Here is a 22,948-nt window from a genome sequence, read left to right as displayed (position 1 = left end):
TTGAGTTTGGTGAAATTGCTGTGAGCTCATATTGGCAATGCAGAGTGACATCCAAGCCAAAGCTTTCACAGGGACTTAACCCAGCACACACACACACTTTGACACAAAAATTCTTTCTTTGCTGCTACACACACCAGATGGATCTGTTTCTCACACGCATGAAACCTTACTAAATTATTCCATTTACATTGACATTTTCAACACACATCAACCATCATGAAGTTCTGTCACCCCCACTGCGGCCTTCTGAAGAGTGTAACAACCACAAATCTAGCCTGAACCACGTTGTGCCCTAGTTTGTCTAAAACCAGCACACCGCGTGAGAGATGAAAAACACAGTGAAACCTCCAGGACACATTGTTCTCTAATGAACAGGCTTTAACACGAGAAAGGGGTTATTGCGTTTCACCTCAATGGAAAGAACATTAACTTGCCCATGTTCCTATCCGCACCACTCTACCTCCATCAGCAGGTACAGTCACAACTGTTTGAAGAGGCCTAGTAAAAGCTACGTTAAAAAACTGTTTATGAGCAAGCAATGTTCTAGTAAAGTGGCAAAGGGTTTACATAAAGGTACACAACGGATGACACAGACCTTTTCCATACATTGTTAAAAACATAAAAAAATAGTTAATGTTGATGTATTGAATTTATTATAGGCTACATAATGTAATTTGTTTATTTTAAAGTCCGTTCAGCAGAACTTAACAATATGTGTGTATAATACGATGCACTGTGCATCTGTTTGTAAGCTTTTTAATATACGCTTTAATATTTAATTCAATATTGATCATATAAAATTATAAGCCTGAAAACGTTTATTGTTCCTTTCTTATGGAGCCATTGGCAGTATATGTACCTCTTTATTTGTTTTTGAATATGTTTTTAAAGCTTTTAAAAATACTGAAGCAAACAGATATACTAAAACGAAATGATCTAACTTGCATTTCGCTGCCATTTCAATTAAAACTTTTAACAACCACCGTTTCACTAGATTTATCGTGTAGTTCTGCTGTTCTATCGGCAGGTGGAGACAAAGTATAATATAAGCGCGTTCAATTATTAAACCTTGCGCTTCATGTCGTTGGACTAACAGCTCGTTAGATCCGGATTCTGCGAAAAGACGTGATGTAGGTTAGCTTTTCAACAATACAGTTATCTATTTGTTCGGTTTAATAATTTACTCCACGAAGGACATGTAATCTCCACCTCTCTTCCTTTGAAATTCTACCTCAGAAACCATTAAAGTATTTTTAACGTTATGAGTCAGACCCCCAACAGGAAGCATGGCGCTGAAATGGACTAATGATATCAGCAAAGCCTACACACACACATCCTAATTGATCAAAGCACACAAACACAACTGCTCTGTCTTAACTTTTTAATAGAAAAAGAAAACATATTGAAAATATTTTTTTAAAAAAAGGATTCGATCCAGTAATCACAATTACAGATGCCTGACCAGTGCTGTGTCCCCAGAGTGACCCCACCTCATACTGGTTCGCTGGTCTCGATTATGGTTGAAGACCATCAGCCTGTACACTTGCGAGGTGAGAAAGGCAGGGAAGGAACAAACACGAAATAATGGGGAAACACTGTAGCTGAACATTTACAGGGCGCTTCTAACCCTTCTGATACATCCCTTCAACAAAGAATAACAAATTACTACCGACAGATTAACACAAACACAGCCCTCAAAAACTGTTCGGTTTGACAATCCCAAGTCTTTGCAATTCTCTCATGATCTCATGTGGATCTTTGAGTTAAACAGTGTTTGTGAGTGGCAGTAAGGTATCCATTTTGGTAGCCGTGTGTGGGTAACAATAACTGTCGGTTACTAGTCTGTTCATATTTCCGCCTATTTATGAGAACTTGACAAATAATAGCAGGATATACAAATAGAAAGTGAGAACTTGCGTGTGTGGAAAGAGGGTGTGGTAATGTGTTTTAGCTCCAAGTGTGTGTGTGTGAGCATTATGGGGTCACGGCACAGTCCTGACCTAACAACACTCAAGGATGATCTATTCAATAAGGCCAAAATACAAAAAATAAACAAACAACCTCCACAAATAAAAATAACGTCCTTCAAAAAAGCAGGAGACATATTTCAAAAACTCAGCTTCAAGTCGCTCTTATCAAAATAATAAAAATAAAAAATAAATCACTCGGTTCGTTCATATAATCACTCTTAATAAAATAGCTCTCTTTTTCATATCCCCCTCCCGCCGAAAGACACAAGATTCCATCTTTACATTCATCCAAAGGATGTTGTTCAAGAGCTCTCCTCTCGTGCCTCCATAAGTCAGTTTTCTCCAGCCTGCCACTTGAAAAAGGATTGGGAGGGGCATGTCGCCTTTCTTTTCTACATCCTGTCATCCTGCATAATCTCTCCGTCTCACGAGGCTCCGTCACAGAAAGGGAGGAAGGGGGCCGTTTCGATGCTGGCAGTAGGAGCACAGAGGAGGGGTCTGGGTCCTAGGATCACGTCAGAGCGAGTCTGTGTTGATAATACATCAATCAAGCCTGTTCCCTCATCCAACCATCTTGATCTCCAAGCGGGGCAAGAGAGCCCAAGAGAGGAGAGTTCAGGGGTGCAACAGCCTATGAGGAAAAATCCTGCGTTCTTTCAGTTTTGCAACAGCACTCGAACATTCTCACACACACGCACACACACACGCACGCACACACGCGCGCGCGTTCTCTCAAACTGACAGAGTGTTATAGACATTGGAAACACCGATTTGAGTTCACACTCTCTCGCTCTCTCTCTCTCTTTCTGTCTTCGTCAAGAAGTGGAACCTTTCTGCTATGTGACATCGTCCTCTTCCTCCGAGCAATAGTCCTGCCCCTGGGGGATATACAGAGAAAGACAAATCAAAAACTGGAAACTGACAAGTAAAAACACTGAAGTGAGAACAGGACAAAACGGTTAAACTAACATCTCAAAAGTGAAAATATACTGTTGCTGTCTGAAACCTCAGATGTCCAAATACTTTAGGAATTAGAAAAAACACTTTACTTTTAAAGTGATTACATACTGTGTTGTCAAAGTTGACAACCCCTTTTTAGTACTTTTTATTGGCAAGATATTTGCAAAACCCTGTGAGAATAATAATCATAATGGTTTGGCAAAAAAAATCCAAATCACGAAATATGGAGATAAGAGGATTCAGACGGACAGCAGCGATATCAACAAGCTAATCCTAGACCGCAAAAATCTGTCTCTTGTCTAAACAACAAAATTTGAATAAAGATAAAAAATTGATCCTAACCAAAGCATTATAATACGAGCAGAATTTTGTAAATTTGTTTCAGAGTTTTTTCCTATTCAGGACATTATGTATACTGTATTCACGTTTTCTCGATGTCTACTGTATGTATTGTAGCTGTGTCTGAATTTACTCATTTATGCACAAATGTGACGTACATGTAGTAAATTACGCAGTTTCAAAAGTGTGCATACTACACAAGCAGAAATGTTACATTTTCAAGCCTCTCCACACTGACAGCTAATCTCTTGGGGTTGTGTAGATGCGTAAGCATTTAGGAGCTATAGCAACCGATGTAGATATAGCAGATACTGATGACGCTATCAGAAACAATGGGTCAGATTTAATCATTTCCATAACGACATTGTGGAACAGTCAGTCCTAAAACTTGGATTTATGTGCGGTAAAGCCTCAGCTTTTAGTGACCCTTTCAACTTACATAATGTACAAACCACTTTAACAAAACGTTCAGATTTAATCCACTTTAGACCAATTGATCCCAGACCTCAACAGTGACAAATAAGACCGCGAGAGAGTAAAAGGGAAGTTCAGTAAAAGATTATGGTTGAGCCATAAAAACATTACTTTATCTCTAGTTACAGGGAAGTACCAGACAGGCAATATAATGTACATGGCAATATGACATAACCGTATCAGAATGTCACAGTCTTGATCAACAAGCTTTTGTTGGCATGGTTGTACACATAGTTCCGTTTCATTGTGTACAAGCTGTATAAGTTTGTATAACTCTGACTCTGAATGGTAGGTGCTGGCCTAAAAGAACATTTTAAATTCATATTTCACCCCCATGCCTCTTTTCTCTACCTCACCTTCTCAATCTTCTCATCCAGCATTCTGAAAAACTCCTGCTGACTCTCTGACGTATGTATGCTGAGAGAGAGAGAGAGAGAGAGAGAGAGAGAGAGAGAGATAGTGGGGGTATGAGAAGGGAAGCAACAAATTCACTTGAATTTTCCATTACAACAGTATTAAGTACACACACACACACAGAGAGAACAACCAGCTCCTGTAGGATCCAGAGTGGCTGGGCGGGAATCGTTTTTATTGAGACATTACGGCAGGGATCATAAATCCTGGCTTCACACACACAGAACACATTAACTGAGCCTTACTACTTCAACACACACACACAAAACTTTCAGTTCTAATGTACAAACTCCCAAAACACACGTACACACCTGAACATTCACACAAGCTCCCCAAAACAACAAACATGTATCCAAATGCTGTTATCATGCTTTGGTTTGTGTATTTATATAGAAACACTATATAATTGGTTTCCTTGAAGTTATTAACAATTAACACTTTACAATAATGAAGACATTTGTCAACATCAGTTAATGCATTAGCTAGCGTGAACTAAAAGAATATTACTATTCATGGTAGTTCGTGTTAATATCATTACATGCCAATCTTATTACATGACACTCTGGAATACTTGATTCTGATCGGCTAGTCATGACATTCCAAGGTATTATTTCCTTCTAACTGCTCAGAACTAATAATACAGGGTCATCCAGATGATGAAAGTTATTTTGCAGTTAAATATTATACATAAATAAAATATATGTGATATGTGATATAACCAAATTGTATGTTCATTAGGACTTTGTATATGGCAACAGGTTTCCCTTGCGGAAGATCTGCATTTGCTATAAATGAGCCAATAAAATGTTTTTAATCAATATTTCATGTCCACTCATTTATAAGGTAATAAGGTAATAAGCAGGATAATCACAAAATAAATGTGTTACGGCAAAACATACAAATGCTTAACTGATAGTAAAATGTAAATATTATAAAACCATTTGCTGAAAATAATGTCAAAATGTCCTCATGTCAGATTCATACTCTGTATATAAAATAGGAAGGGACCAAGCACCAAAAATGACAAACCCCATAAAGTGGCTTACATTCCCAATACGTCTTCGGAAGCCATATAACAGCTTATTGTGTGGAACAGACATCAATTAAGTTGTTATTCCCCAAAATTGTTTATGGAGCTGAACATCCTCAGTGCCAAATCATCAGCAATTCCCAGTGTATGGAAAATGAAGTTTAGATTTGTTTTTTTGTTTTCCATGGAAGTAAGAGAATCATATGCATCAAAACCAGATGAGGGTGAGTAAATAATGATGAAATTCGTTTCTGGTTGAACTATTTCCTAACCTTTAACAAAGAAAGCTATTCTGAAGATGATCCATTATTTTTTTGCTTTTGAAAAAAACACTTATGCCATAAAACAACCTCTAAGAGCAGACATGCCACAAATGCAAAGCAAACCACAAAGAATATACACACTTTTGGCTCATTTTCACCCACACAAACAAAACAATTAGAAACGCATGTGCACCGTTAACAGAAAGGCACATTTATAACCCCACTCACTTTGTCTTGTTGGCGCTGGGCCCAGGCACCTCTTTGTGCTGTTTGGTCCTGTACTGTGTTGAACTCTTCTCCTGCAACACACCCGGAAAGAACACGTTTGCACTTACTACCGCTCAAAACAAAGCCAGATTCAGACTGAGGAGGCCCGTCGGCTCCTGGAGCCTCTCCAAAACACCGCGTGATATAGAGGCCCTGGGAGTGACCTCACTTTTACCACTGCTAATGAGAACAGAGCCCCACTGAAAAGAAGGTGAGAGAGAGAGAGAGAGAGAGAGAGAGAGAGAGAGAGAGAGAGTGTCTCCCTCATTTTACTTCTCCTCTCACTCTCCTCTCATCTGAAAATTAGCATCCGAACACCTGCTCTGATCTGACCAACCTCATTAGGCTGGTCAGTTCACATGGAGACTTTTCTGGGACTCGCTATGCAGACACACTCAAATGTTCACAACGCTGGTCACGATTAAGTTTGGTTTATTTATTTCATAATTCATATTTCTGTAAACATATGCTGTAGAAACAAACACAACTGGAAGGACAATTCAATTAGTCATCTGAATAAGGATTTATACTTCTGAAAGTATTTTGGATGAGACATGAACGCGTGATTGAAGAAAGATTTTACACCTATAATGAGCGCATTAACACGACTACCCACATTTACATAATATAACAGTATTAAACTTCTTGGCAGTCCGTTATCGCTAATTTTACATGTGAAGTGTGTAGTCAATGAATCATAGCAGACGCCATTCACACATTACCAAATCCTACATGTACAGTAACAAAAGTGCAAGGTAAAATCTGAAAAAGTGAATATGCCACCTAAAACTGAGTAACACTAACTAATATTAAAAAAAAGCATAGAATAAAGCCTTTAAATTTGCATTCTTATATTCATTAGATTGATTTGGCTAGAATCAATTGCACTTTTGCACTGAATACATATAATAATTTCCATTTTCTACCTCGGTCACTACTGCCTGTATTCATATGCATTTACAGTAAAGCAGCTTTGCACCACTTGCTATAGAATCTAATCTGAATCGAATGGGTCACAGAAAAGGACTGTTTGAAATATTTAAGTAATTAATGTCTTCACATTAGGCAAAACATCAGACCAGACAAGTCTAGACATCCGAGTGCGTGTATGAAAAGACGCATGTATAAATTCCCTGATACGAAAATATGATGTCTGGTAATGTGATTGTCTGCACACAAGATTCTGTGACAAAGGGAAAAATGTGTCAGAATTTCCCTCCAACATTCCATACAGGTCTCCACATGCGTGCACTGCACAAACACATAGCTGAGCAACGTATAAGCTAAAAACAATCGTATGTGCCGCTGGCGATGTGTGTACAAAAACATGAACATATTGCCACATGAGGAAGAGTATCTCACCAGGTTCTCCTGGTTGCGTGCGTTTACTCTGTCCTCTTCTCCACGCATGTACTTCACCTCCTCCACTCCCTTCATCTTGTATTCATCTGCAGTGATGATGGAGATAGAGAGAGAACAAGAGAAGAGTGTTTTAGTGAGAGGTTTGTTAACAGTACTGATTGAACATGCTGTAATTATGAAGCGGAAAAACACGAGGAACCGTGCAGAACATATTTATAAAAAGCGCATGGACTGAAACGGCATTAAACCTGTTTAAAGGGATAGTAATCGCAAAAATGAAATTTACTCACCCTGGTGTAATTCCAAACCTGTATGACTTTCTTTCTTCTGCAGAAAACCAAAGATATTTTGAAGAACGCTGGTAAACAAACACAAGCTTCCATTGTGTGAACACAAAAACATTTCTCAAAATATTTTTTGTGTTCAAAAGCAAGAGTCATACAGGTTTCGAACCACACGAGAGTGAATCTTTTATGACAGAATTTGAATTTTTGGGTGAACTATCCCTTTAATGTTTTCATATACATCCATGTTTTAATAAGATCAAAGCACTTTTAAACTATTGAGTTGTTTAAAGGAACAGGTCACCCACAACATTCTAATGATTTCATTTACTCACTCACCTGTTTCACTGACAACATTTTGCATAATGTCAGAGAACTCAAGAGCAAAATCCGATTTTTCCAAAAAATAAATAAAACCGGTTCTTGAAACTTATGTGCTGCAATAGCTTTGGGTGATGAACACACTAAATTTAACTTATTCAGACTGCTTTTATAATCATTTTTGGAACTTGTCAGCCTCAGTCGCACCTCAGACATTTGTTTATCTACCAAAGACCAAAGGAAATCATACAGCCATGCACTTGAATGATGTTTAATGGTGCCTTTTTGAAACTTAAAAGCGCCAGTCCCCATTTACTGTAATTGCATGGAAAAAATAAACAGTACCCCCCAACAATTTTTTTGCACTTTTCCTTTAAATAATAAACGCTTTGGATTTTGCCCTTTCCCAGCTGTCAGATATTACCAGCAGCCATACATTCACTTCCTCATGGCACATACACACCCACACAAACATAAAGCTGTCTTTTACTCTTTGTGTCTAAAAAGCGCCATGTGAGGCAATGGTGGCCCACTCAATCTCTGTTTATCTTCGCTTCGATCCGACTTTCTTCCCTTTTCTCGCCGTGACATCCCTGTCAGTTACAATCATGACAGCTGGAGTGGGTAGTCTGTGAATGTGACTCACCACAGCCCATACACACAAGCACAAAAAGCCAGAACACGAATAAAGACATAAAAGAGAAAAAGGCGCGAGAGACGCGGTCTTTCACAGCTTGAGGAATGTAAACATGTGTCTGCACAAAAGACCATGCTCAAACATGCTGACAAACAAACGCATGCACACACACACACACTCATTTACCAACAACTTTAATTGATTCCACTGCGGTATGTTACACAAAACAGGCCTGAAACCCAAATAGCCAGAAATGCAAACACATCCTCATGCATACACACACACCAGCAGGAAGACAGCATTGCTAAAAAAGGACATATGAAGAATATCTCAGTCCCTTATGAATCTTTTCACGGATCTAAGAGGAATGCTAGAGCTTGGAGTTGAACACTCACGAGGGAGACTTTAGTATGTTGCACACAGGCTATTTTTGGCAGGGATGTAAGAGCTTCTCATATGTGGAGAGGTTTCGATTAGTTCATTAGTGATACCAGCATGATGCAGACCTTTAGGAGATGATGGAAAGAACATGCTTTGTGCCTCTTAATAGAATAAAAACATTTGAATACCGCTTTTTCATTTTATAGCTGAGGAGACAAGACAGATAGAGTGGGTGGATGGAAGAGAAATCTGAAAAGTGTGATTTAAACAGATTTTGCATCCATGTGGCTGGCAGCTTTCGGTCATCATTTGTATGACTTTGTTTCGCAAAAAACAAAAGAAAATATTTTGAAGAACGTTGGTAACCGTGGCACCCAAACACTTCTATTGTATGGACACAAAACCAATGCAAGTTTGAGGAAGAATGATTGCCAGTGAACAACATTCTTCAAAATATATTTTTGTGTTCGGCAGAACTAAGAACGTCAATACAAGACAAGAAAAAAAAATGACAAGAGGGCGAGTGAATTATGACAGAATAAAACATTTTGTGTGAACTTTAAATTGTAATAGAAAAAATGAATAATAATTTCTTCCCCTAGTGTCATGTCCAATGCAAATTACTAGGTATTGGCTCCCATACACTCACATATATCCTTGCGTTTTTGACATGATGCTTTTTGTCCACCAGGTAATTTAGCGATCTGGCTGCTTCCTCGGCTTAAACGATTCAAATCGGACGACACGACGGGTACACAACTCCATCACCCCACACTTTTACCTTCTGGCTGGATTTCTGATGTGTTCAGTGCTGTGAGTGGCATGTCTGTGGAACATGAGTGGGCAGCTTTACTTTTAGAATCAGTGTGGAGAAGCTTTGCCCTGAAGCTATTCTATAGTGGGTGTCTGTGAACACGGCGAGTCTACAGCAGGAGAGGTGAGTTTGTCAATCTCTCGCGCTCTCTCTTTGATAGTAGGTGGAACACTATCGCAGAACAGGGGAAGGTTACGAAGCCAAAAGCTGATTCCAGCGGAGCAAAAAAACACAGTGTTTAGCTAGTGTTTTTGATTAGTATTCCAGCAACATCGTCTGAAAAGAAATCACCCAAATAAGAGTTCCCAGCTTCTACGGTGACTTGGCTAAATGGCATTTAATTGCAAAGAAAAGGTCTTTAGTTCATTTGATAAATTACATGACTGAAATCTTGAAGGAAAACAGGAGGAAAATGACTAAAACGGAAGGGAAGTTAAAACAAACATCAAGAGCTAATAATTTTGTACTGTAATCTGCGGCCGGTCATATGTTATCGCGTGTTAGTGGACGTTATACTGTATGTTACATGGGAACCATGAAGAAACATCCATTCTGGAAATAAGCCAACATCCCACGACTGTCTGAATTTATAAGCGACCGAGAAGTTGATTATGAAAAGCAGACGGCAGCGGTGCATTTCAAGTTGCCTAGAGAAACAAGACTGATGTCACACGTCTGGTTCAAGATCAGTCACTGAAACAGTAACATTTGCAGCTATAACTTTAAAGTAAAGACTACAGAGTGTCATAGAGATGATCGGTGGCTCTACAGAACCGTGTTGCTGTTCAAAACATTAGCTAAACAGTTGTCTTGTGAACGGTGGCTAGGATCACAAACTTCCTTTTTTTATCTCCGTGGGGACAGTCCATAGGCGTAATGTTTTTTATACTGTACTAACTGTGTATTTTATCGCCTAACCCTTCCCCTAAAAATCATAGAAAACCTTTAGCATTTTTTATTTTAGCAAAATTTAAATCATGACTGTTTTTCCTAACATAAATGTTTTATTAGCATATCTCGGTAGAGACAAATCACTTTGGCTCAGAGATACTGTAGCTCATAGGTTTAAAACCCACGAAACACACAAACTGATTCATTCACTGTTCATTGCTTAAAAACATCAATTTCATATATGTTGATGCAAATGACATATTACTGTGAAATTACTCAAACTGACATGAAATTCTCCATTTTGCCCAGACTAAACTACAGTAAATCAAAGGTGGGGGATCACATGCATTTCAAGGTCAATGACTGCTATTGGTTGACCTCGAATTGCATCATTGCACATGTGCATAAAGAAACCTCTCCACTTTGTCACATCACTAAACATTCACATCACATTGCACCTCCAACTCACCCAAAATCACCAAATGTAATTGAAAATCATTGATCTCCATTGCTTTTTCACAGCAAATTGTCAGTTTGAACACCCTCTTAGACTGGCAGGCAGCATACACACAGCTCACTTCAGATTGCATGTAATCAGAGCATATTCTCTGCCTGCTGGCCCGCTTGTTTGTTTTAGGGCACCTCGGCCTATCCTGTCATTGTGTGTGCAGGAGATTGTGTTTGTGTGTGTGTGTGTGTGTGTGTGAATTGACTAAGCGCTGAATCACAGATGAAGACACACAAACACACACTTGCTGCCTGAACACTGACACACTTTGACTAGTAAACAGTCTGTTGGCACTAATCAAGTCAGGGTGAGATCTCACAGTTCGAGAGAGAGCGAGGCAAGAGCTTTGCCCCCTCTGTTCTATTGATAGAGCTGTTTGACTGACAGCCAGGAAGGGCAATGGTAAGAAGGACATCGGGTTGTCAGCAGAAAGAGAGAAAACGAAAGCGAGACACATCGAAAGACAGACAGACAGACAGAGGCAGAAATCCACATCAACCAGGTCACTGCTCCATCGCTTCTCTTGCTATCTGCTGAATATAACACTCAATCTGACATTGTTGTGCATTCATAGAAGATTATTCTGTGCATTTGGTCCGTCACATGATTCTACAAGTCACACATGGAACACAGAATGAAAGAATCAGAGGAACAGAAGTCGGAAAATCTTACAAGATGAGAAAATATATCACAAAATTATAATTATAATTTCATCCCAAAGGCAATTTTGCCGCACATTATTCCCAGACAATATTTGAATATTTGCACATTAACCAGAAAAACATTTGAATACAGTTAGACAATCTTGAAAGTTTCAACCAGTTTTTCTCAATTCTGCAGTACTCGGATCACCCAAATGTGCCCTTTGCTACATTAAGGGGGCCACACATTCTAACCCTTTGCTATTTCTAACATAACCAACCTTGTGTGAACGGCTTTGGTAAAGGGAAGGTTGCGGAAAGCAGGTAGCGGGGTGGAAGGGAGATGGCCTGCTATGAAGAAAGGAAGGAAACGAGGAAAGTGTGGCCATAAGAAGAACGACACATATGCAAAAGGGAGGGAAAATGTCAGAGGAGGGAGAAGGAGTCTCTAATCCCACGTCAATCATTTTCTCTGGTTATCAGACCATTCCCCTCCATCTCGCATGCTCTGAATCCTTAGAGACAGAGAAAAGAACATGGCAGGAAGAGAGAGCGAGAGAGAGCAAGAGAGAGAGGGTAGGCAACCGCCTCCTGTGGCTGGTCATTGGGTGTTTCCTATGGATTTTCTGCTGTTTTGCTGCTTAATCTTAATCTTCCATAATCTCTGTCACTTTTTTACACATCACTCACTAAGTGTTGCTGTTATCTAAACCCTTTAAAACATATTTACAGCGTCACAAACATAAAATTTACAGCACACACTCGCAGGCATGAGTCACTCACTCCAGCTGATAATGTTATCCTCTCAAACACACACACGCTAGTTGGCACAGATGTAGCTGACAGTCTTTACATAGGCAAAGGCATCAGAATTAGTCCCCGGATGCATCCAAGAATACTCGGAATGAATTTAGTTTGCCAAAACATTGTAAAATGTTTCTCACAGCATGGGCGTATATGAACAACGTTAACTACTGTCTGTGTGACTGTTAACACGTTTCTGCTTAAAGTATATGAAAACTCTCGAACGATTACAAAAATGTTTTGCCGATAACTAAGATCCTTTTCTAAACTAAGATCCTATAACTAAGATCCCTTTCTTAGTTATGACAAACAACTATTTGATGCAATCTCAAATATCCAGTCTACATGAACAACAAAAAACAAAAATGACGACAGACATCACTGATGAAGCCCATTACATTTAGCTTGAAAGGTAATTCACCTTCAAAATGAAACATTATTTACACGCCCTCTTGTCATTTCAAAACCTGTATGAATCTCTTTCTTCTGCAGAACACAAGAGAAGATATTTTGAAGAATGTTTGTAACTGAAAACCGTTGGTACCCATGGACTTGCATTGGTTTTGTGTCCATACAATAGAAGTCAATTGGGACCAACGGTTTTTGTTTAACAACATTTTTCATGAAATGACAACTGACATGATGAGTAAACGATTTAGTGAACCATTACATTTAAGCATGCAAGCACAAGGTTGGCCAGCAGTAAAAAAAACTAGAATCAATTTCGAATAGCTCCTCAAATGAACAAACATACAAAAAGGATGCTTTCTCTTGAAAAAAGGAAAATAACATTACTCAGTCACTGCATTACAGTATGCACAATAAGAATAAGTGCATTACAGTAGTGACGTAGTATTAAGTTGTAAGTCATTGGTACCCGAGCGCTATATTGTTTGCCATCACCTACTGTGCAAAGAATGAGGCCAAATCTACACCAGTAGTTTTAATGTATGAAAAGTTAAGCAACCATGTTTAGTGTTAGTGTCTCAACATACGTTTAGTTCATATAACTGGGAAGGTAGCCAAAAATACTGACTCAAAGAAAACAGTCAAGCGGACCAATTGACTCAACTATCACTAAAAGTCCAGGGAGAAATTTAATTTTCAAAGCTTCCCACGGAAATCAGTCTGATCTCTGCCCTGATTTCCCTGCCTGTTACCACTAAAAAGACTGTGATGTGCTGACAGAAGATCTACATCTGATTGGTGGGATTTATCAGCACGTAGCAAATCGGCAGTAAAAGAAGAAAGACACATGTTGGGTTTCCCTCAGTGTTTTATAGATTTATATTTATGGTATAGTGCATGCAAACAAAGACTCTGTGGAAGCTAAAATCCCATAAAAGCTCAGCTGAGTAACATCAAAACTGAAGAAATGTAAACAGATAACTGTATTGATGAAGAACAGCATGAATTTGAGTAGACAATGACAGAAATGTTTAACTGTTACTTGAAGGGTAACCGGTGCACCAACTCTGAACAGTCATTTAGTTTAATTTTCACGATTTAACTGTGTTGAACCAACATGCCCATGTTCTTATTGCCTTGCATTCAATTGCATGGGCCTGTATAAATAAAAAGGCAATATTAAAGTAGCCAAATTATTCAGAAATAAGAGGATATGATCTTGCGTGTTTGTGTGACACTGACCACTGAAGAGATCTCCGTTGCTGTAAGCTTTGCTTCGGCCCTCTTCGTCGGTGGGCACAGCCGACACCTGCTTAGCTGAGGTGCAGCCCATGGCCTCACTCCTACCCCCCTCTCACCATTTCACCTGAGAGAAAAAGAGAGAACATATTTAACAAGGTCTTAATTGATGGTCTAATGGACAGGTTCAAAATCCTCCTGTATAATGTTGGCCAGGCAGTTAACGTCTTAACACTCTCGGCTGCATAGCTGTTACGTCCTACCGATCACAAAGACATCAGAAAAAGAAAACACAATCGAGGTGAGCAGAAACAGATCCAGGCATGCTTTCTCTCAAAGCCAGAAGCCTTAAGGATTTCTTGTTTTCACCATTACCTACGAATGACCTTTGTCGAACACATCTCTGAACTGAACCAGAGCCAGGGGCAACATAAGAGAGACAGTCAAGATAATTCAGGAGCAGTTAGCGGCACAACACACATGTCCTTTTCTGTCAATTTAACAGCATTGTTCTGTTGACATGTATGTGTGAAGGTGAACAGACTTAATATCAAAATGTCGGTAAATTGCCAAAGCAGGTTTTCCAGCTTTTCGACAATCGAAACTGGCTATTGCCTACATGGTAAATAAAAAAGATGTTAAATAAGACAGATGCCAAAATGAAAGAGGATCCCTCCACTCAAACAGATAATGAAGCATTACCGTTAGACATTATTTTACTATAAAATATACCCTATTTCACCAAATTACAATCATACATTTTTAACACCATTTTGGTGCAAGCGTAAAAAGCAGCAATGCAGATAAGACAGAAAGCTGTTTCATGTGCACGCCAACAACGTGCTACATTTCCTAGACAAGGTAATCCAGCAATTTTCCTGCAATTTAATGGCTTTCATGTGTAAAGGTGAACAGTGACAGAGATGACAACGTTCTCATATCTAACTCACACAGGCGAGAAGACCAGAGCAAATGAGGGAGAGAAAATGAGAGAGGACAAAGCAGAAGAACATCAAAAGAGCGGGCGGCGACTCCTCCTCTCTTCTCCTCGTTTGAAGTTGACAGGAGGGGCAGTGTTTACAACTAAAGCTCTGCCTTCAGCAGCACGGGGTGCGGGACAAAGCACCAGGTGTACGGGCGAAGGAAAAGTGTGCAAACGCGGGTGCGTACAGTATGTGTGACACATGAGCCTGACCACACTCTGCTGCTGGTCTTGTGCAAACAAGATGTTTATGACTTCTAAATCTGTTAAAAAAATGTACATGCGAAATCGAGTGAAAAGAGAGGCATCTATTCCATTTATAATAACGATTTAACATTTTTATTTGTTTATCCTCTCTACACAATCACTTATAAGTGTTCAAAATCAATTGAAGGTTCTTTTTTGAAGGGATCTGTTGACAGAAATGCAATATAATATACATAACTATGTCTTCAGAAGTGTATAAAGACCTTACACAATGAAGCGTTGTTTTTATTTCCTTGGAATGACCTACTATCTACTATCTACAGACTAAGGGGTCCCCTTATATGGAAATGGCAAAATTATTTCTACAGGAGCCCTAAACGGACAATCTGAGTTTGTTTCATAAAAACCTTATCTCCTTCGGCAATGAAGCCAAAACGTGACAACATCTTAGTCCTATGTCAGCCACCGTAGTGCTTTGAAAGGGAGGGGTGGAGTGAGACGTTGGTTGCAAATTGCAACCTCACCAATAGATGCCGCTGAATTTAATACACTGGATCTTGAGGGAAGTTGAGGGAAATATACACATGGTTTGGATGTGACCAAAAAGCGCACTGTGTGTAGGATATCTGGGAATTAAAATGCGTGAACATTCTGAAAGTGGCACTTAAATGAAAAATCATGCTTTAAAAATAACCTGACATGGGTATTCAAACAACATCTAAGCTATCAGTGACGTGAAAAACTGTCAAACCTTTATTTTGCCATGTTAAGGTTGATATTTGAGTGGAAATCCCCCTCACTGCATGGAATTAAATTTTTATGTATTCCTCAGCATACACTGTCACATGTGACAAATGTTTTTTGCCAACGTGACCTTAAGTGCACTCAGTGTTTACATTTTATAAGTTTGCGTGCTCTCTGACCTTGCCATTGTTGGCTTCATGCCCTTCGAAACTGAGCTACAGGAACCTAACAGGCAAAGTCTCTTCACACCTCTTATGACAGACATAAACACGAAGCCATCTGGGCACTTGCATCTGGTATACTTACTCTAATGCAGATTGGCCGGTTACGTCTGTGTTTCACGAAAGCTGTGAGCGTACCTAGATCAGTGCCAGCATACGTGTGTTTGTGTTTCTACACAGCTCATGTGAGTGTCATGGGACAGTCACCGGCGTCCAGATCTGAAATGTGTGTCAATAGGATACGTCTTACAAGCCCGTAGGCAGGGGGGGTTCGGGTGGTTCGAACGAACCCCCCCTCACTGCCAAAGGTCCAGAATGTAAGTTGTTTTTTTTCATGTGATTATTGTCATCATTGTTTTAATCAATGCGTGTGACAAATTTCTGGGTTGCTGTTTCAAATTAATATGATTATTATTGCAGGACACGTGTGTGTGCGTGCGCAAGACAGAGAGAGTTCTCGCAATACACTTTTCAAAGCAACGTGAAGAAGCATCGCCTCTGAATGATGCGGGGGGAGGGGTTATATATATATATATATATATATATATATATATATATATATATATATATATATATATATATATATATATATATATATATATATATATATGAATGTGGCCCGCCCACAGATTTGGACCGGCCCTCTGAACAATGCCTTATAGTGTGTTCACACCCAAACGCGAATGAAGCGTTAAGCGTGAGTGATTTACATGTTAAGTCAATGCAAAGATGCGATGACCTACTTGCGGCGCGATTCGTGCGAATGATGTGAATTGAGCGTTCGCGTGATTCGCCGAGTTGAAAAATCAGCGTTAACCCATCAGGAGCTTGCTCTAGTAGGGCCGTGAGCGAGCATCAGAATATTGGCTTTCAGACCCAAATTTCTCTAAGTAACTCACATAGCCTAATAATTTGTTAAATTCATAACGTACCATTGCGATAGAACTGACGCCCGAACCATCAGAAAATTTCAAAGAGATGACAAAATGGCCAAGCGGTTGTGAAAGAAAAGTTAATTAATATGCATAAGAAAATGGTTTGAATTTGAGTAGCACTAAACTATTAACTATTAATAAACTATTATACCATTAGGAGGCTTAATAAATACATTTCAAATCATAATTAAATCTCCACAATAATCAAGTAGTACCTCCGGTAGTACAAACCGACCCGGCCCCCCATTAAAGACAGGGAGAATTATGTGGCCCTTGCAGAAAAAAGTTTGGGGACCCCTGGTCTACAATATAATAGCCATATAAACGTAGCGTAATTATAATAATAAAACATAGGAAAGAGGCATTGACAGAGAGTCAAGAAATGACGATGAGAAGAATTATTATTAATATTTCAGTAAAGTTCAAGGTATCTATTCTGTTGTTAGTGTGGTCTTTGAACTTATGAACTGTGTATGGACTGACAAAAGTGTTACAGTTAGCAATTTGTTTATATTGCAATAAATATTTTTCTAATCCCGCAGAAATTAGTGCATAAAAGGTCACCAAAATGAAGTATTTGAACCTCATAATTAAATACAAAAGGAGGAGAAAAACTGCAAAAAGGTCCACTTTCTGAAAAAAAGAACCTCCCCTTTCAACTGGCTGGCTACGGACCTGTCTTAAGCAAGTAAAAGCAAACGTTTATCTTAAATATGCACGCTTTCGTTCTCTAGTCATTCAGAAACACACATTTTTATAACGCCTGCTCAACCTACATTCAGACGAACAGTAAAAATCAGATTAATGTGCGAGGACATAAATGAATAACCTACTTTTCTAAACATCAGCGGAGCTAGATAGCATCACACCCATCCTTCACATAAACACTTGCAAACACACATCCTCAAACAAGCCGCAGGCTGAGAGCTGTCTTTGCTATACCGCTCCCCCTGAAAAACAGGCTCATTGGAAGAGAAGGAGAATCATGGGAAGAAAGCACCACAAGGGATGGCACAATCCGGACCTGCGCTTGGAGGAACCGGAGAGACACATTCATTCATCACCACCTGTGACAAAGCAAACAGGTCAGCAGGCACTCGATGTAATACTTACTTACCCGCACCGCCGTCCCTGTTTAAACAGATCATCAGAATCCCACAGTATACTCCTCGGTGTTGTCTCAGCTATCCTAAGACTAAACTCTCTTTCGCTTTAATTCGTTCTGTTATATGTAGTGAGTGGCAGTTTGGGGGCGGAGAGCTGTTGAAAGAATAGCTCGACTGTTTAAGTAGGGAACTCTCTAACTATGAGGAGAGAGAGAGAGAGAGAGAGAGAGAGAGAGAGAGAGAGAGAGAGAGAGAGAGAGACAGAGAGACAGAGAGACAGAGAGACAGAGAGACAGAGAGACAGAGAGATTTAGGAGAGTTAAAGGTGCAAGTCTAAAAAAGAAGCGAGAAAACATCATTCAGCAGACAAATTTACCCAAATAAGCAACTCAAATTTTGATTACCTGCCCAGATGAGTCACACACAAGAACCAATGACATTTGATACTGACATCACCTGGTGCGTTGTGTGTCATAAAATGCTAATGATATCCTCATTGTCTGTCTAAGAGGCCAAACACAGCAACATCAGTTCAACCACAGAAAACTAAAAAAGTTTTTACTTTCCAGGAAAATCAACATGGTTTACTTAGTGTTGTCTCTACAGATTAAACTAGAACAACGTGTTTTAACATTTAAAATTACACACAGCAGCACAAAGGCCAGAATAAAAAAACATGAGGCCAATACAGTGTATAAAAACCTACTTGTAATCAGTAAACACAATTGATATCTCCAGCCGACGTCTTGTCACGTCGTACCACCCAAGGATGTCTCAACCGTGCCTGTATCTGACTGACTTAAACAGTGACTTCATCTCAAGGCAAATGATTTGTGCCATTCGCCTACTACTGTACTGTACGTGTGCGCCTGTCACGACTGTCGGAAGGGGGCAAATGACTAACATCTTTTATGCTAAAACTGAACTTTTAGTGGTTTGTGGCTTTGAAAGAGTAACTAATGGGTTCCTGCACACGCAGAGCTACAGATTCGTTGAAATAAGCTCTGGGGTCAGGTCTGTATTTTTCTGTATCCATCTCTATTAAGCTATCAGGCGCTTCCTAAATCTGCCTATAAATATTCATTTCAAATTAGAAAAGACATCTATTATATACTAATTCTATGTCTGCTGCAAGATAATTGGTCTGCCTGTTTCCTGTAAATACACACGCGGCTTCATAGTCTCTCTAATGAGCATCTGAATGTCCCAATGTGGGAAACTCATTTACATCCCTTCGCAAAATGTCTACTAATTCAGCAAAATTTGAATAATGTTTAAAAAAACATTAATTGTTATTTAGACATTTTAATGATTGTGTGCACTTGTTTCAGTATGTCCGTGAGACGCCACCCTGATGCTGAGACACATCCATGTTTGACAGAAGTCTGTTCTATTTTTATTTGTTTCATAATATCAGGACAGCAATCGGCAGTTAGCACGCACACTTTAGCCTGACCTCACCCCGTGGAACAAAAGCGTGACGTGAAAATCACCTCGGAACTATGAACTTTCCCTGTGGTTGACTGCATCTCTTGTAGGCAGGGCATAACAAATGGGCACATTAGGACCATTATAGTGCATTTCTACCGGCAGTGTTAATAATTCAGACCAGGGTTATAGAGTATCGCAGAGATTACGTAGTACGCAAAACCCAGAAGCAAGTTGAAGACCTGTTCCAAAAAACTGATCTCATAAAGCCTACCAACGTATACAGAGCTGAGATAGAAGTTTGTCATTCCTTTGCAGAGCACAGGGATGTGGCGTTTACATATGTCTGCATTACAAACTAAATCCATTAAATTCTTCTCGAAGCATGTACATACCTGTCAAAAAGAAAGAGAGCAACCATGGTCTCGTCTTTCAGACCCTCCGGCAGGGAGCTGTCTCCATCGTGTAAAAGCTGAACACTTCGAGTTTTTCCTATCTCATGATCCAGATGTTTTTTCGTCTGTATCGTTTTTAGATTTACTTGTCATCGGTTCCGCAGGAAAGTAATGATGTCTGCGTGAACAGGGTGCGCAGTGGTATGCAAAATACGTTGGCTGAAAATGTACACATGACCAGTCACAGCGTCTGGCCAGAACATTTTGATTGGGCGAAAGTTTTTTGGTCCTACGCCTTTCACAGATGATATATAATAATACAAATATTATTTGACAACTATATGATTGCTATTATGATGTTAAGAGATTTCCAAACAACATGAAAAAAAATTCTGGACAGGATCATCCACCCTGCCTTTAATTCCGAGCAACCCCATTGAAGTCTTTATGTTAGCTTTTTACTTCTGGTGATTGTATTCAGGCTTCAAAAATAGCACTGTGTTATCTAAACCTAATCTTAATAGACAAAATGTGTAAGTATCATAAACCTTTGTTAATCACAAGTATATGGGAAAAAAATCTGATAGGATTTCTGTCGAGGGATTCTGTCTGGGTTGGCCTAAACAATAAGTAATCTCTATGACACTCCAATTTTTGTAAACTATTCCTGTGGTAGCCTCAAAAACCCTCAAACAACAGTGAATATTCTGTCTTTATAAATCTTCCAAAGAACACAAAGAGGATGATGTTAGGTCAAAGAATACAGATATTAACAACACACTGTTCAATTACTCTGAAAGGGGGAAAGTGCAATGAGTATGGCTGCTATGGCAAACAAAGTCCCGCCTTCCAGTAAAATAACCAATCATAAATCGTTAAAGACTACAGTATCCAGTACTTGGAAAGTGGAAATAGTGTTTTTGCCCAATTTCAGTTTAGGAAAGAAACTGATGTCAGATTTTATCATCTGTAGTTTGCTTTACTGTGACCTTCTTAGCAAATGATTTAAAAAATGAGGCCTTTCCTCGTTTTAAGTAAGGAAGGACTTGGTCTTGTATGACTAAAATTGCCCGGAGGCGTTGCAAACATGCCACAGAGTGAGGAGACTTTCCTTACAGGGATTTTGGTTAGGCAGAATGTTGGACTCATGGAGTCATCGCTTACTTTGATGTTATGGAAAAATTCAGTATGGACATTATTCTTAATGTTTTGTCTTAATGTTACACAGAAAAAGAAAGCCATGTGGGTTTGGAACAAGAACAACGTGATGGTAAATGTTGATAAAGAAAGAAAATCAAATAAGGAGTATTTATTTCTTACATATAAGTGTATCATATACGGCTTTAAAAGAAATTAGATATATCACACCATAATACTTTTTATTTTAACAGCATCCATCTCCTTCCATTATCAATGTTGCAGTATGAACTCTAATAATCATCTTTTGTATTCCAATGAGGAAAGCCAGTCAGACACAATTGACACGACAGAATTTCCCTTTAACCACATCATTACTACCCAAGAATCATCCAGATCAGATTGTCTGCATCACATCACCATGTTACCTACGTCAAGTTCACAAATTAATGGACACAAGTCGTTCCTCAGAAACACAGGGTGCTCCAACACTGCCACAAGAACCTGTCACTTACAGTACAACTCCCGTAACTATGGTAACCGCCTCTCTGAGTGATGTCACCCTGACATTGCATCATAGCCCCATGAGCTAACTGGGTACCTTTTCGTAAGTTCCATGAATCCAGCGTGAGAAACTGATCAAACAAGCACAGCTTTGCTTGCAGAGACCTAAAACAGGATGTACAGTCGCAAATAATAGCCCTTTAGCCTCTTCAGTCACCAGAACAAAAGCCATATGTGCGCAGCGCATCATGGATGCGAGAGAGACAGATGGAGGAGTCAGACGGACGAAAGCGAGATGTACAGATCCGGCTGTGCATCCCTTGCTTCCTTACAGACGGAACACGCGCGCACGCACGCACACACACACACACACACGCACACGCACACACACACACGCACGCACGTCTTGGATTAAACGCGCGCGCGATAGAGTTAAAATACAGCATTTAAAAATCAGTGACAGAACGACATACACAGCTGCGTCCATCTGCGCAGCAATAGACACAGAGCGCGCATTGTCTGCCCGCAGGACAGTTGTGTGTGCGTGCGTGCGTGCGTGCGTGCAAACCAGGTGTCTTTTTGTTTTCATAGCTTCCACGTCGGCGTCTGGGTTAAAATATGAACGTTGCAAATCTAGAGTTCAATCAATAAATTCCCACGAAACATGACAGAAATGTCAAACAAACCAGCCACTGCAACATATCCATCTTGTCTATCGCTGAGCTATGCGCTGTTTCAATGGAAAACCCAGCGAGCTGCGAAACTGAATACGATTTTGGACACCCCAAAATGCTCTGATCATTACGCGTGCATTAATAACCAAACGGTTCTCTTTGTTTTATTACGGAGCCCACGGCACCAGACAGCCCAGAATCTGCTCCCAGATCAGCTCAAACTGAGCATGCAAAAGAGAACCAGTCGGGCAGAAGCAAAACCAGGAACGCAATTGCCACAGACACCAGCAACAAAAAAGACAGCGGTTCGCATTTAAGAATCAACATCAGCCCCAACCTTAATCCACGCGATATATCCTGTTGAAAAGCATCGGTAAAAACACTCACTTTACAGACGCGCCCCGCTTGATCCACTGGCGGACGGGATTAAGCCAAGCGCTGGCTCCAGTGATGTGGACCGCTGCTTCACAGCGCGCACTCCTGATTTGCTCGAAGAAGTGCAGCCATCTTGCTAAAGCGCGTGTGTTAAACCAACCACATGCCTGGACGTAAGAGGGGAGGAACTAGTCAAATTGACCTAAAACATCACCCCGGTTGCATGTCTATCT

The 22,948-nt window shown here is 39.8% G+C and overlaps 1 protein-coding gene across 5 annotated transcripts; it reads right to left on the bottom strand.

Moving 5' to 3' along the window:
- Positions 1-1,367: 1,367 nt before the first annotated feature.
- LOC306900932 (uncharacterized protein C1orf21 homolog) lies at positions 1,368-22,930 on the bottom strand. Of its 5 annotated transcripts, none has more exons than XM_079468305.1 (6): positions 22,728-22,930; positions 14,011-14,134; positions 7,080-7,165; positions 5,679-5,749; positions 4,100-4,160; positions 1,368-2,848 (listed from the first exon to the last, which is right to left on the bottom strand). In XM_079468305.1, the coding sequence occupies exons 2-6, from the start codon at positions 14,099-14,101 to the stop codon at positions 2,807-2,809; spliced, it is 351 nt and encodes a 116-aa protein (XP_079324431.1). In that variant the 5' UTR covers positions 14,102-14,134; positions 22,728-22,930; the 3' UTR covers positions 1,368-2,806. The 5 variants fall into 5 exon arrangements, with proteins under 5 accessions (XP_079324431.1, XP_079324435.1, XP_079324433.1 ...); XM_079468309.1 differs by having other exon boundaries at positions 20,026-22,773; XM_079468307.1 differs by having other exon boundaries at positions 22,678-22,765.
- Positions 22,931-22,948: the final 18 nt, after the last annotated feature.

Source organism: Barbatula barbatula (genome assembly GCF_947034865.1).
Source record: "Barbatula barbatula genome assembly, chromosome: 11".
In the NCBI taxonomy this organism is placed as follows: Eukaryota; Metazoa; Chordata; class Actinopteri; order Cypriniformes; family Nemacheilidae; genus Barbatula; species Barbatula barbatula.
The sequence above is the reverse complement of the archived record's forward strand: the minus strand, read 5'-3'. Positions and strand labels throughout refer to the sequence as shown.

Bases quoted from the DNA above. Each gene is read 5' to 3' on its own strand.
- LOC306900932 (XM_079468305.1), bottom strand. From the start codon at position 14,101: ATGGGCTGCACCTCAGCTAAGCAGGTGTCGGCTGTGCCCACCGACGAA. The intron at 7,166-14,010 runs GTCAGTGTCACA...TCATCACTGCAG, and splicing joins CAACGGAGATCTCTTCAGTG to ATGAATACAAGATGAAGGGA. The intron at 5,750-7,079 runs GTGAGATACTCT...GGTGTGTTGCAG, and splicing joins CACGCAACCAGGAGAACCTG to GAGAAGAGTTCAACACAGTA.